The following is a 15,405-nucleotide window of genomic DNA, read 5'->3' as shown; positions in this document are numbered from 1 at the left end:
TATACACATACGTGCGTAACAAACACGTATATATGCACACACATATACACAATAGGTATCCACTGCAAAGTACAGTGGGAACCCAGGAGTTGGGAAAGCAAGCTTGAGTCTGGCCAAGCTGTCAAGAAGTGATCCCTAGGCATAGTCTTTAAGAATGAGTGAGACAATCAGCAAAACTAAAAGATAACCTGCTGAATGAGAGAAAATATTTGCTGATAAGGTTTAGTATGCAAAATATATAAACAGCTCACATAACTCAACATCTAACAAGCAAACAACCTGAGTAAAAAATGGGCAGAAGACCCAAATAGAGATTTTTCCAAAGAGGGCATGAAGATGGACAATAGGCACTTGAAAAGGTGCTTTACATTGTCAAGGAAATTCAAGTTAAAAACCACAATGAGGTATCACCTCACACCTGTCAGAATGGCTATCATAAGAACACAAATAATGAATGTTGGCAAGGCTGTAGAGAAAAGGGAGTCCTCATACACAGTTGATGGGAATGTAAATTGGTGCAGCCACTGTGAAAAACAGTATGGAGTTTTCTCAAAAAACTGAAAATACAACTACCATATGACCCAGCAATTCCACTCCTGGGTATATATCCAAAAAAAAAAAAAAAACACTAATTACAAAGGATACATATACCCAATATTCATAGCAGCATTATTTATAATTGCCAAGATATGAAAGCAACTTAAGCATTCATTAGTATGAATGGATAAAGAAGATGTGTATATATACAATGGAATACAACTTGGCCATAAAAAAAAAAAAAACAAATTTTTGCCATTTGCAACATGTGTGGACTTTGAGAACATCATGCTAAGTGAAATAAGTCAGACACAGAAAGACAAATATTGTATAATATCATTTATTTGTGAATCTAAAAAAATACAACAAACTAGTGAATATAACAAAAAAGAAACAGATTCAGTTATAGAGAACAAACTAGTGGTTAACCAGTGGGGAGAGAGAAGGGGAGATGGAATTAAGAGGTACAAACTATTATGCATAAAATAAGCTACAAGGATACATTGTACAACACAGGGAGTAGAGCCAATATTTTGTAATAACCATAAGTGGAGTATAACCTTTAAAAATTCTGACTCACTATTTTGTACACCTGTAACATATAATACTGCACATCAGCTATACTTCAATATTTTTAAAAAATGGGTGAGGGAGGGGTGGAGAATGCAGAAGCTGAAGCCCCAGCATATGCAAAAGCATGAAGCATGAGAAGGGAGAACCTCAGCCTCTCTGTAGGACCCCTGAAGGGCCTAAGATCGCTGTGTTAGAGAGACAGGCAGGGGCTGAATCCTGTCGGGCCCTGCTAATGAACTGGGATTTTTCCTGGGGACAGCACAGAGCTATGGAAATTGTTCAAGCTGCAGCCTGCTATGAATGTTTTTGCACTTTCTAAATCAGCCACAGTTTCCATAGCATTAGCCAGTGATAATCAACTTTACCATCATGATCCTGAGGCTCCGGCAGCTACTGAGGCATGACCTAAGAAAGGCTCTGTTCACAACATTGTAAATCAACTATATATCAATAGAATTTAAAAACAAAAACAAAAAAACCCTGAAACTAACACACTGAAAATCAGCTATATTACAATAAATTTTTTTTTTTAAATAAAATTTTAGTAAAGAAAGGCTCTGTTCAGTGTTATCCACTTCTAGGGCTACGGATATTGTATTTTATCCTAATTCTTTGGGAAGTGATCTATCCTTTGTGGAAGGGACCCATGTCTTTTCTCTTTCATCTCTGAAAGTACCTAGAACAATACAGGGGCACCCCACATTTGCCCAATCAGTACCAAGTAATGAATTTATATAACACATGCCCATGGCATATGGGTGCTGCGCTTAATCTCTCAGTTGTGTCCAACTCTTTGTGACCCCGTGGACTGCAGCCTGCCAGGATGCTCTGTCCATGGGGATTCTCCAGGCAAGAATTCTGGAGTGGGTTGCCATGCCCTCCTCCACGGGATCTTTCCAACCCAGGGATCAAACCCAGGTCTCCTACACTGCACGTGGATTCTTTACTATCTGATTGATAACTTCTAGTTATTTCAGACAATTAAGTAGAACATTCTGGTGGAAAGTAGAAGAGAGGGTAGGGACATAGACTCAATTGTAGCAAGATGTTAAAAGGTCAAACGCCTGTAGCATATTTGTTGGAAGATAAACTTCAGTGTAAAGTAGGGCTATTCAATTTTATCACAAAACCGATTAGAAAGCTCTTCCTTTTAGACCACAAAATAAAGTTATTTCTGACTTCCGGTAACACAGAGCAAAATTAGCAACAGAACTGTATCTCCTTTTATTTAGAGGGGGGAAGTGGGAGTGAAAAGAAAGCAGTGAATCACATGGAGGAACAGTGGTCTGGGGGTGTACTGGGGGGAACACAGATTCTCCCAAACAGTATCCTGACATCCAGCCTTTGGGCTCAGACTCATTGGTTCATTCATTCATTCATTCAGCAGCTCTTCACTGGGCCCTTCCAAATACGAGACGCTAAGTATACAATGGTGGGCAAAATAATACCATCTTGTTCCGTATCTCAGGAAGAGGACACTGAGGAAGGGTAAACAAATTTTAAAGGAGTAAGCACACTAACAGGAGTGTTCATGATAACGCATGATAAGTGCTATGAACAAGGAAAAGGCAGACCCACTTTAGGCTGCTTGGGGTCAAGGCAGGTCCCCATGAGGAAGAGTCAGAGACGAATGAGCAGGAAAAAACCAGCACAAGCCTGATGGGGAGAGGAGTCCAGGCAGGGGGAGGCTCCATGCCAGGCCTCACTCAGGTGGGAAGAACTGGGTGAACACGAAGAACAGAAGGAAGGCCCAGTGGATGGCGGAGGGGCTCGCAAGAGGCCAGAGGTGTAGAGACTAATTAGGACAGGCAGAAAAGCTGTGAAATGATAAGGGCCTTCCACGTGACCCACAGCCTCTCTTCCAACTCAAGACATTCCCTGAGTCCCAGTGGCATGTTCCAGGGAGGAATCGCAGCTGAGGTTGGGGAGAGTGACACAGGTAGTAAAGACGTATCTTTTATTTTGTACTTAAATACTTTACCTACAAAGGTTCGTATGGTCAACGCTATGGTTTTTCCAGTAGTCATGTATGGATGTGAGAGTTGGACCATAAAGAAAGCTCAATGCCAAAGAATTGATGTTTTAAACTGTGGTGTTGGAGAAGACTCTTGAGAATCCCTTGGACTGCTGGGAGATCAAACCAGTCAATCTTCAAAGAAGTCAATTCTGAATATTCATTGGAAAGCCTGATACTGAAGCTGAAGCTCCAGTACTTTGGCCACCTGATACAAAGAGCCAATTCATTGGAAAAGACCCTGATGCTGGGAAAGATTGAAGGCAAGAGGAGAAGGGGACGACAGAGGATAAGATGGTTGGATGGCATCACTGACTCAGTGGACATGAGTTTGAGCAAGCTCTGGGAGATGGTGAAGGACAGGGACACCTGGTGTGCTGCAGTGCATGGGTGGCAAAGAGTCAGATACCACTGAGACTGAACAAACAGTGTGGCCTGGCACAACTCAGTTGCCTGGTCCATAAAATGCAGACAACAGTATTCTCTGTAGAGAGTTGTAGAAAAGATTGCATAGGGATCGGCAAAATGAGTGAAGGGCATCAAAGGTGGAAAATTCCAGTTATAAAATAAGTCATGGGAAAGTAACGCACAGCATGGCAACTATAGTTAATAATACTATATATATTGCATATTTGAAAGTTGCTAAAAGAGGAGATTTTAAAAATCCTGTGTACGAGACAGCAAAAGAGACACTGATGTATAGAACAGTCTTATGGACTCTGTGAGAGAGGGAGAGGGTGGGAAGATTTGGGAGAATGGCATTGAAACATGTAAAATATCATGTATGAAATGAGATGCCAGTCCAGGTTCGATGCACGATACTGGATGCTTGGGGCTGGTGCACTGGGACGACCCAGAGGGATGGAATGGGGAGGGAGGAGGGAGGAGGGTTCAGGATGGGGAACACATGTATACCTGTGGCGGATTCATTTTGATATTTGGCAAATCTAATACAGTTATGTAAGTTTAAAAATAAAATAAAATTAAAAAAAAAAATAAATAAAAATCCTCATCCAAGGGGAGGGCTGGGGTAATTTTTTTTGGTAACTACAAATAGTGAGGGATGTTAACTACATTTACTGAGTGATCATTTTGCAACGTATACAAATATTGAATCATTATGTTGAGCTCCTAAAATTAATATAACGTTATGCCAATTACACTGCAAAAAAAGACAAAACAAGACAAGCCTGCAGAGAAGTGGAAGTAGCCGCCTCGTCCAAGGAGGGTGTTCAATAAATGGTTGTCGCTCTTTTTGTTGGGAGAAAAGGAGTTATTTGAAAGGCAATCGAGGAAGTATTCAGTAGAATCTACCGGGTGTCTGGTCAAGACTTGGGGGTGGAGTCGGAGGTTCCAACAGGAGCCGGGTTTCAGCCGGGGCAGTTGTGTGTGGGCGTGAGGCCACCAACAGAGAAAGGGACTGCGAGGCGGGGGATGGGGTGCACTTGTTGAATGACTCACGCGAGGAAGCGAGGGGCGGGGCGCCACGGGGGCGGAGCGAGAGGAAGAAAGAGGCGGAGGGAAGCTCCAGAACACAGGCGAGGTCCTGGAAGCGAGCGCGGTAAGGGGACCACGATAAGGGCTCCCGGGGGTCGCCAGGGGCGGGCGCGGGCACCCGGGAAGCCGGAGCATCCGAGCTGCAGCCGCGGCCGCACAGGGTGGCGAGCTTGGCTGGGCGCGCGAGGGAGACGCGGCCTGCGAGGCGATCCTCAGCCCCGCGGGTGTGCCCACTTGGGGGGTGGGGGCAGGTAACAGCGGGTGCGATAGCGACAGGGGGCGGCCTTTTTGACTACATGACTTCTGGGATCCTCAGGACGGTGGTACTTAGCCTAGAATCGCCCCTTACACCCCCACCCCTCTGGCCCGGCTCCGGATGCGACCCCGATGGCAGCAATTTCCTGCAAGCTGATCCCGCTCCACCCCCACCCCCACTCCCCGTCCCTGCTCCCCTACCAGAAAGTGCAGGGACCCTCCCTGGCTGTGTCCGATCACACGCCCCCACCCCCTCATCCTGCCGATCGCCTCCCTCCCACTGCCCACCCATCAGGACTTCTGCCACCCCACCGCCAACAACTAAAGAAGCAGAGGGACCCCAAACCAGATCTGGGCATAGGGTGGGGGCTGCACCTTTAGGCAACACCCTGAGAAGCCCAGCTTAGATGTGGACTGAAGGCTAGATGGGTGTGAAGGGACTTCACCACCAAAGCCCAGTTGTAGTGTTTTTGCTTCCGGATTTGAGGCAATGGCCTAACTAGGCAAAGATAATCTAATTTGGCCTTATGTCAGCAAAGACTTCCTGGAAGTCCTCAAGAAATAGGGTGCTCAGGGTTCTGACAGCTGCCCCTTACTGCTCACACACTCACTGTGTGCTGGTTGTGGAGCTGCCGACTTGTGGACCTCACCCCTCATCCTTGTACTAGCCTCTTAAGGTCCATTACCCACACTTGGCAGTTGAGAAGCTTCGGCACAGACACTTCAAGTTACTTACCCCAAAGCCAGGCTACCAAGTAGTCAGGATCTGAACTCAGGTCTTCCTGATTCCAAGACTTTCCACCCTAGGGCATCATACTCCCGATACAATAACATCAAGCACCGAAAGTGAAACTTGGTCAAGTATGGATCCCCTTGGCTGATATTCCTGGCAGCTTAGTAGGAAACTGAATTGTGTATGAAAATATGTTCATTTTGCATGAAAGTCAGTGGTTGTCATGGAGTCTGGACCTGCAAAGGACTGTGGCCCATTGACTGGGCAGGAGGTTGGGTAGGGTTCATGGTCCACCTGGACTATGCCCGTTGTTCTGAGCCACATGATACTGATGATTTATTTCTTCCTCAGACACTCTTTCCACTTTGTATCAGCTCTTCTTTCTCAGTCCTCTCCTTGGCCTGTTGCTGTTCTTCCTCCTGTTGGTATTCCCTTGGCCTCGATGTTCATATTCTCCAGTACTCTTCTTACACAATTTTATTCCTGTTTCCTACTTTGCCTGTCATCTCCTAGATGGCAACTTCCAAACTGATCTTTCCAGCCTGCTCTTAATCTGTAACTCCAGACCCAAATCCTCAAATATTCTAATCCCTAATGGTTAATTCCAATGTATGCCCCCACAGGCACCCAAATCCAACATTTCCAGATGCAAAATTATCATCTCTAGCCTTCCCACAAGTGTCTTGGTTCAGGCCTCTTGACTTCATTCCCTAGACTATGATAGCACTTTCCAATCTGGTCTCCCTGCCCCTGGAGTCCATCCACTCTCCACAGGCCATCTTGAAAGCTCAAGAGTCTTAGTCTTTGGTGTCTTCAGATCTAACCAGAGAGAGCATGCCTTTTTTCCTCTCCTTCCTCAGCACCCTGTGCCTACCTCTAGGGAAGATTTCTACATGTTGTATAACTGCCTGTCTTCCCTGTAGACTGTGAGTTACTTTAGTATTGATGTCGTCTTCTTTTGTAGCCTTTGGTCTGGCACATAATAGACCCTCAGTAAATATTTGTGTAAGTTAATGACCTGGTAATGAATTGAAAATTTTCAGGGTAGTTTATAAGTCTTAAGGGCTTCCCTGGTGGCTCAGATGGTAAGTAATCTGCCTGCAACATGGGAGACCCAGGTTGGATCCCTGGGTTGGGAAGATCCTCTAAAGAAGGGAATGGCTAACCACTCCAGTATTCTTGCTTAGAATTCCATGGACAGAAGGAGCCTGGTAGGCTACACAGTCCATGGGGTCACAAAGAGTCAGACACGGTCGTGACTGACACTGTAGGTTGTAAAACATTTCACTGTGCCTTCTTTGACATCTCACTCCACTCCACCTCTGATCTGTCACCATCAGTCTGTTAGTGTGTGTGTGTGTGTGTGTGTGTGTTGCTGGGGAAGGAGCATTAGAAAGTGAGTTTGCAGGTGGTTGGAAGTTAAGATTAATGACAAAATGAAAGTAAGTTTTCCAAATAGGGGTGTTGATCCTAAGGGTGTTTTATGGTTGACATAAATGTTCAGTCACTGCACGGTGACTCTTCTACTTTCCTTAGATAGTGGGTCAACAAGGAAGCTGAGTCCACTCAACTAGAAAAGAAGCAAAGACAAGGTCATCATGGCTTCAGTGTCCACACATGAAAACCAAGAAAAAGGTCCCCATTTGCCACCACCAAGCAAGCAGGTATGTATTTATAATTCGAAGTCTGCCATCCAAAGAGGAATATCATAGAGGACTTCCCCTTAAACCTCATCCTTGATCAATTGTCTTACTTTCCTCTGCCTGGCACATTGTAGGCAAGGAAAATAGAACGGAGAAGGAAAGTATGTTTCCGGCTGTCTTGAAAAAGGAGACTTTTATTTACAAAATCTTTTCTTTACTCTTCCCTGTTTAGAATTCAACTTAACTAACTCTTCTATAGGTTGTCAGTGACTGAAGAGGTTTCCTTTAGCAGAGCAAAACTCTTTATTGAATCTAACAGAATGCTACATGATGCATGCTTTTTACATTTCTGTTACCAAGGCTAATCATGCTAAGGATATGCTGTTGACTGTAGTTACTGTTCGAGACGGCAGAGCCCTGAACTACTAAATTAGCCATCAGATTGAGAACCCAAGTGTTAACTGGGGCACAGTTTTTCAGCTTGTTGAGAATGAAGATTTGTGTGTCTCGGGGACACATGAATGAAGAAAAGAGAAGGTATTGTGATGGGTAAATAGAGTTCATCTTCTCTGAGGTCAACTTTTCAAGCTAAAAATGGGTTATGGAGATTATATTTAAGAGCAAAGTTTAGGAGAGGCAAATAGACAAATGATATCATGTCACAAGGAAAAGAATTTAGACACCCGAGTTGCCTCTGTGAAATGGAGAGCCATAAAACATTTATGGCTCTACAGAAAAGGCTCACCAGAGCTGCCTGAGGACACTCTCTGCTGGTACTTCAGTCTTGACTGCAGGACTCACAGCAGCTGTGATAGTCGGGTTCCCTGACCCTGCATGTGTGTGTTTAGGGGAGGGGAAGGAGAGAGATGCTTATTTCTGCCACAGGCAGAACCAAGAAGAAATATTTACACTGGGGTAAGGAGGAGTGTTTGCTGAGCTAACATAAGTGGAGCATAAGAGCAGCTCCTTCTCTGGTTGCTGTGGCCCACCCTGACCACTGCTTCCACGCTGCACTGGGGGAGCTGTAGAGGAAGAAGAGAGGACTTGCCTGCTTGGGTGGTAGGTAGAGCTCGGAAGGCACTGGCACCACAGGGTCCTTGTACCTCACCATCATGCACGTAAAGTGCTTGGCACAGTGCCTGGCCCAGGGGCAAGTGTTGGAGAAATGGTAATCTCCGTTCACACTGACATCTACTACAGAAAGTCCAAAAGAACATTTGCAAAATCAACAGGGTGAACTTCAAAAGCCATAGACCTCACCTCAACAAGAAAATCACTAAAATTCCAAGAGATAAAAGGAAAAGGACCTACATAAGTAATGCACAAACAAGGAAATATAAGTGTGATTTAAGGAAAAATTTCAATAAAGTTTGTTTCTAAAAAACAAATGAATCACCCACAGAATGGGAAAAATTATTTATGAATTATATGTCTGATAAGGGTTTAGTATCCATAACATATAAAAAGCTCTTACAACTCAACAACAGAAAGACAACCTAATTTGAAAAAATGAGCAAAGGGCTTGATTAGGTATTTCTCCAAAGAAGATATACACATGGCCAAAATTCTGATGAAAAGATACTTAATGGAAAATGCAAATCACAACCACCATTTCACAACCACTAGCATGGCCACAATCAAAAACAGAAACAATTTAGTTTTTTAGTTTAAACAAATTAAATAATTTATATTAAAAGCATTTAATGTGCTAATTTTAAAAAAGAAATACTGGGGTTCTCCCCCTGATAAGGGAACTAAGATCCCATAAATTGCACAGTGCAACTAACAGAAAAGAAAGAAAACAGAAAATAACAAGTGTTGACAAGGATATAGAAAAATTGAAAACCTCATACATTGTTGGTGGGATTGTAAAATGGTGCAGCTCCTGTGGAAAACAGTTTGGCAGTTCCCCAATAAGTTAAACACAGAGTTACAACATCGCCCAGCAGAGCGGAAGACTAAAACTTGTACAGGAATGTTCACAGCAGCATTATTCACAATAGTCCGACAGTGGAAACAGTCCAGATATCCACCAATGGATGAATGGATAAACAGAATGTGTTATGTGCATGCACTGGAACATTACTGAGCCATAAAAAGAAATGAAATACATATTACATCGTGGATGAACCTTTGAAACATTACACAAAGGAAAAGAAGCTAACCACACAAGGTCACATGCAGTATGATATTGTTTGTACAAAATATCCAGAATAGGCAGATCCAAAAGGCAGATTAATGGTTGCTAGGTGATTAGGGAATGAGGAGAGACTCCTCGATGGGTATGGAATTTCCTTTGAGGGTGATGAAAAAGTTCTGGAACTAGGTAGATATGGCTGTACAATATTATAGATATACTTAATGCCATTTGTTGTCTACTTTTTATTGTATACGATGGTTAAACACATTTTTGTAAACCAACTATACTTCAATATAGAAATTTTTTTTAAATAAAGTATACCAGAGTATGAAAAAAAATTTTAAGTAAAATGGTTAAAATGATAACTATTATGGGTATTTTACCATAATAAAAAATTAATGAGTCACTGAACAACAAAAGATTACAACCCAGGGAGTGAGTAGCATTGCAGGGGAAGCGTGCAGAGGCTAGAAGTAAGAAGAAAATGTGGGGACTTCCCTGGTGGTCCAGTGGCTAAGACTGAGCTTCCAATGCTGGGGGCCAGGGTTCAGTCCCCAGTCAGGGAACTAGAGCCCGCATGCCACAACTAAGAACTGGTGCCGCCTAGTTAAATAAATATTTAAAAAAGAAAATGTGGCCTCAGCAGTAACGCATTCTGACCAGATATCTGCTTCATGCTCGCTAAACCATGAATCGCTGTTTGCTTCTCAAAAAAATTCTTTTCTTGCTCAAGTTCACCCAGCGCTTGCATCTGGAAAGCACTGGCTGAAACCGGCTATTGCTCAGTGGTGGCAGCCGGGATCCAAGGCACACATGCTGTGAGACCAGAGGGAAGAGACCTCCTTGCCCTCCTCGGGGGAAAACAGAACAGATGCTTTTCTGATGATTTCAGTCAACTCATCATGTAACTTCCCTTGCAGAGTCTGTTGTTTTGTCCAAAATCAAAACTGCACATCCACAGATCAGAGATTTCAAAGATTATCCGGGAATGTCAAGAAGAAAGTTTCTGGAAGAGAGGTAATCGCACCCCTCTTAATTGTCGTTAACACTATATATGCTGCCTAATATAAACTGCCTAATATCATATTAGAATTATGGTAATGATTTTTTTTTTTGAGCAGGAACTTTGCATAATTCCGGGAAGAACATTGGTATCTGAGGCTGTTTGGAATTTAAATCCATATTGAGACTTTTTTAAGGGCAGGGACAGTATCTGATGTAGGAGCTGTTTACCTTCCTTAGCAAAAAGTGATTCACCCCTAACACTTTACTTCATGTGACCGAGAAAGTGAACCAGGAGTGTTAACTTAGAATTTCTTGAAAGAGTAGACCTTCCACAATTCCACTGGACTCTAACCTTCATCAAGTTCAGGTTCATTGCGCCCTCCTAGAGCCAAGCACAGTGCTTCACATATAAAAATATGTGAACCAGTTAAATATTTGTGGAATGAATGAAGAGTGGGAGCATTCTGTTAATACTTCCCTTACAGTGTCTTGAAATAACTTTTTCTGTCAAGTCTCTTTCTCTTTCTGGGCCTGCTTTATATAAGACAAGGGTGTGAATTCAGGCAGTGCATTAAAGTCCCATCTAATTTTAAAAATTCATGACTTTTCATTTGAAAATGTCATACCAGAGCCTGTAGATATAGTCCCAATATTGCTGGCATAGAGCTAATTTTACTTTGAAATACTCATTTTGATTTCTTAAATTATTCAAATCCAGTATCAGTTGTTTTGGAAATAACACTGCTTAGAAGTTGATATTTGCTATGCATTACTGATTATTGATTATGCTGCTAGAAATTGTTTTCTGATAACCCATGAGTAAGTAATTGAAGTAAGCCCCTAGTAGTTTAAAATTACAGTATGACTCATTTGCCTACCATCAGGTAGATAGATCTGAGTGGAAAAGCTGGTTGCTATTTGATTTGTCTTGGTTACTAGGAAGAGCTAGCAGCTAAGCCAAATCAAATAGTATATATAATCACTTCTCACTGCTTTGGGAAGAAGTCATTTGACACATTTTGACTAGAAACTGCTTTTGCCAGACCAACGTGTCTGTTTTTAAAAATCATCTCTAAAGATTGCCCATGTTTACTGCGAATATAGTAATTTTCAGAAAATAAATATATCCAAATCGTGCAACAAAATGGCATTAAAAGACAAAAGCAGGGCACTATCCTAAACAGGATGTGCAGTTTATTGTCCTTTTTTTAAAAAAACTTTTCTGCAGAATTGAAATTTTCTAAATATACAGCTCACGGCAACTCCCAATTTCCCCAGCTCAGTGCACACACACACGAATATGCCTGTGTCGTATGTAGTAATGAGAGAGATGATGCATGGTGGGTGTTGGAGATGGAATTGCAGGGAGTCTAGATTTTGTTATGTTAATGCTGTGCATTAGGTTGAGTGCCTGGGGCAGACCCCAAGAAAATTCTCCATGTGGTGCTTAATATTTGTCAAATAAGTAAAATAACAAATGACTAAGATCTCACTGCCAAAGTAAGATGAAAAAAACAGAGTAATTCTCCCTGACCTCTAGGGGAGATGCCAAATTTCAAAATACCAATACTTAACAGCTTTTTTGTTTTACAGCTCTGCCTTTTTCTCTTGTAAGCATGCTTGTCACCCAAGGACTGGTCCATCATGGTAAGTAAGAGTTGGTATTTAGTAAATGTTTTAACTTAAGAAAATCCAGTTTTCTGTGGTCCTCCTGGCAGGTTTTGGTACAATACTTGGCATTTCTGTTTTGGTGAAGGATTTATTTATGCAGGCTTTAGACTGTTTCTAGTCTATGTCCCCATACTTCTTTCCCATAGATGTCCTCTTCCCTGGAATGAGTGACTGTGTTAGGTTACATGGCAAAGGGAAATTAAATTTGAAGATGAAATTAAGATTTCTTTATCCTTTTTGAATTTAAATGTTATAAAATGAAATAATAATGTCTTTATACATTACTTCCTAGGTTATTTAGCAGCGAATCCGAGATTTGGTTCATTGCCTAAAGTTGCACGTAAGTCATAGAAGTTAAAAAACAAAGATTCATTTTTATAAAAAGGTAGTATTTATAGTAACTGGAGATAGGAATGTCCAGGTCAATCTCTCTGAAACACTAGTGTCCATTTTTTGCCACATTGCAGTTTTTTAGTTCATTCGACACTTTCTGACAGAAAGCTGAGCAGTAGGGACTTCACCTTAGTCCTCTCTGAAGCGTGGCCTAGAGAGGCCCTGGCCGGAGACACAAGAGGACATTGCCAGTAGAGCCTCTGAACAACAGCTCCACAAGGGATTTTAATTTTTTATTTTGGCCAATCTTTTCCAAATATTTTCTATAATGGACATGATAAATGAATAGTTTTTTAAAATCAGGGCTTTCTGATAATGTTGTTGTTTAGTTCCTAAGTCATGTCCGACTTTTTTGCGACCCCATGGACTGTAGCCCTCCAGGCTCCTCTGTCCATGGGATTCTCCAGGCAAGAATACTGGAGTGGGTTGCCATTTTCTCCTCCAGAGGCTATTCATAACTCAGGGATTGAACCTGAGTCTCCTACATCGGCAGGCAGATTCTTTACCACTGAACCACCAGAGAAGCCCATTTTCTAATATACATTTACCATAAACTTAGGCTTTCACCTTCTTGCACTGATTATGCAGAGACCTTTTATGTCCACAGAAGATGCATTCTGGTATACCATCCAAAACCTCATTCCCAGCAGGAATAGCAGAAATGTTTTCCATGGTCCTGCCTCATGACCTCCCTCCCCTGCCTCATGACCTCCCTCCCCTGCCTGCAGGATAATGTGGCTCCCCATACTCCATCCATACAGAGAATTAAGGGGTCTCCTACCTAGTGATTTGGAGGCTACCCAGAGCCACAACTCAAGTCCCACCTCTCCCTTCCTGGGTGACTTCACAGACTTGTCTGCCAGTTGGGCCGCCCTCTGGCTGCCTGTGTCAGAGCATCACCTTGGCTTGCTGTAACCTGGCCCTGCTATCTCCAGTTCAAAACTGAGGAGATCAAAAAGTCTCTAGTTCCCAATCCTCTTTAATAGAGAGCTTCATTCCCAGAGTTTTTGTTCATTGAGGTACTTTTGATATAAGAATTATTGCTGTTAATAAAGTTCTAGCAGACAATGGAGGAGGTTCCAAATATTTAAATTGTTTATCTTTCCTAACCTGCTTTTACAGTTGCTGGTATCTTAGGATTTGGCCTTGGAAAAGCATCGTATATAGGAGTGTGCCAAAGTAAATTCCATTCCTTTGAAGGCCAGCTGCGTGGAGCTGGTTTCGGTCCAGGGCATAACAGGTTTGTACTCTGTTTGGTTAAGGGATTATAATAAAGGTAACTATTAAAAAGTAAATGAAAGGTCATTCAATCATTTGTCATATTAAAATAGTTTTTAACATTGATATGTTGAAAAAAATTCAAAGTTTGAGTTGTTGCTATTCAACTTCATTAATAATTATGATTTAACTGAGTTACCTATTTGTTTGCTCATCAAACATTTAGTAAGTACCTACGATGTTCAAGGCATCGTACAAGTGTCTAATGAATGCCTTAATCAGCCAACACAGCTTCTACCGTCACAAGATTACACAAGTTTAACCAGGACTCTCAATTGCAAGACTTCTCAGAGCCTTTACTATTAATATGAGTTGTGATGCTCATGAGGGCATACAAGCAGTAGGCCTCTGGAGTTAGCCACATTACCTCTGCTGTTAGAGTCGCTGGGTTCAAAAGCAGTTCTGTTTACGTACTAAGTTGTGTGACCTTGGACATGTTTCTTAAACTCTCAGATCTTCAGTTTTCTCATCTGTATAAAATGGCCATCAGAATTTTTTTATGGGATGTTATAAGGAATAGGAATGATTGCTTATGACACTCAGTGAGTGCTCAGTGAATAATAACTATTTCTACCATGGTACTATAGGACTGCTGTTGAGGACACCTTACTCTAAACACCCCATACCTGTTTGAAAGGCAGCACAGCATGCTGACAACAGCATTGGACAGGAAGATCACTGTTGGCCTTCTAGTGGATGAAATTCCAGGAGTCTAAAACCAAGAAACAACTCCGATTATTCCTGAGAAAACAAAAGCTTGAAAACTTTAGCTTAGGAAATACTTCTAAATAATCTAAAATACGATGCAAATGAATTTATTTACAAAACAGAAACAGACTCAAAAACATAGAAAATAAACTTATGGTTACCAAAGGGGAAAGGGGGTGAGAATAAATTGGGAGTTTGGGATTAACAGATGCACAACTATTATATATAAAATAGATAAACAACAAGGTCTTACTGTATAACCCAGGGAACTATATTCAATATCCTGTAATAAGCCATTATAGAAAATAATATGTATATAAACATATGTATTAGAGTAGGCAATGGCAACCCACTCCAGTATTCTTGCCTGGAGAATCCCAGGGACAGAGGAGCCTGGTGGGCTACAGTTCATGGGGTTGCAAAGAGTCGGACACGACTGAGCAACTAAGCACAAACATATGTATATGGAGAACTGAATCACTTTGCGTACACTAGAAACTTAACACAACGTTGTTAATTAGCTATATATCAATTATTTTTTTTTTAACCTCTGAATAATATTGTGTTCAGACGAGAGCTTCCAGTGTCAAAGTACAAACCAACGTTTTTGCTTCTGTTTTAGGCACTGCCTGCTTACCTGTGAGGAATGCAAAACAAAGCATGGATTAAGTCAGGAGAGAAGTTCACAGCCTTCAGCTTCCTAAACTCTGTGTGTGGGCACTGAAGCCTCTAAGAGCATCTGAATTTGTGTACCTTTAAAATGTCAAGTGTACTTTAAAATAACTTACTTATTGTGGAACAGCAACATTGTGATTCGCTTGCTCTATTGAAATGCTTTCCTGTTAATTCTCAATTGAATTGAGCATTTCATGTTTTCTGCTGTTTAAGAACATGTTGGGAGCATTCATACACCAAATAACATTGCATTGTACTCTTACTTCCTCACAGCTAAATGAAA

General features: G+C 41.8%; 1 protein-coding gene and 1 long non-coding RNA gene across 4 annotated transcripts; one reads left to right on the top strand and one right to left on the bottom strand.

Annotated features, from left to right (window-relative positions):
* Window positions 1-4,604: 4,604 nt before the first annotated feature.
* On the top strand, window positions 4,605-15,405 carry OCIAD2 (OCIA domain containing 2). 3 transcript variants are annotated; one of them, XM_055588529.1, is made up of 7 exons: window positions 4,605-4,685; window positions 7,146-7,273; window positions 10,313-10,409; window positions 11,991-12,044; window positions 12,361-12,408; window positions 13,584-13,701; window positions 15,070-15,405. In XM_055588529.1, exons 2-7 carry the CDS (start codon window positions 7,208-7,210, stop codon window positions 15,149-15,151), a joined length of 465 nt encoding a protein of 154 aa, XP_055444504.1. In that variant the 5' UTR covers window positions 4,605-4,685; window positions 7,146-7,207; the 3' UTR covers window positions 15,152-15,405. The 3 variants fall into 3 exon arrangements, with proteins under 3 accessions (XP_055444504.1, XP_055444505.1, XP_055444506.1); XM_055588530.1 differs by having other exon boundaries at window positions 4,665-4,685; window positions 7,150-7,273; XM_055588531.1 differs by lacking the exon at window positions 4,605-4,685 and adding an exon at window positions 6,266-6,535 and having other exon boundaries at window positions 7,150-7,273.
* Window positions 13,643-15,086, bottom strand: LOC129657848 (uncharacterized). Its single transcript, XR_008717130.1, has 4 exons — window positions 14,996-15,086; window positions 14,366-14,451; window positions 14,107-14,209; window positions 13,643-13,710 (listed from the first exon to the last, which is right to left on the bottom strand). It is a non-coding gene; the product is annotated as an uncharacterized LOC129657848 (long non-coding RNA).

Source organism: Bubalus kerabau, chromosome 7 (assembly GCF_029407905.1).
Source record: "Bubalus kerabau isolate K-KA32 ecotype Philippines breed swamp buffalo chromosome 7, PCC_UOA_SB_1v2, whole genome shotgun sequence".
NCBI lineage: Eukaryota > Metazoa > Chordata > Mammalia > Artiodactyla > Bovidae > Bubalus > Bubalus kerabau.
Note: the sequence above shows the minus strand (reverse complement) of the source record. Positions and strands in the feature narration are given on the sequence as shown.

Coding starts and splice junctions, on each gene's coding strand:
- OCIAD2 (XM_055588529.1), top strand. CDS start 7,208: ATGGCTTCAGTGTCCACACATGAAAACCAAGAAAAAGGTCCCCATTTG. Junction 10,410..11,990: donor AGAAAGTTTCTGGAAGAGAG/GTAATCGCACCC, acceptor TTTGTTTTACAG/CTCTGCCTTTTTCTCTTGTA. Junction 13,702..15,069: donor TTCGGTCCAGGGCATAACAG/GTTTGTACTCTG, acceptor CTTCTGTTTTAG/GCACTGCCTGCTTACCTGTG.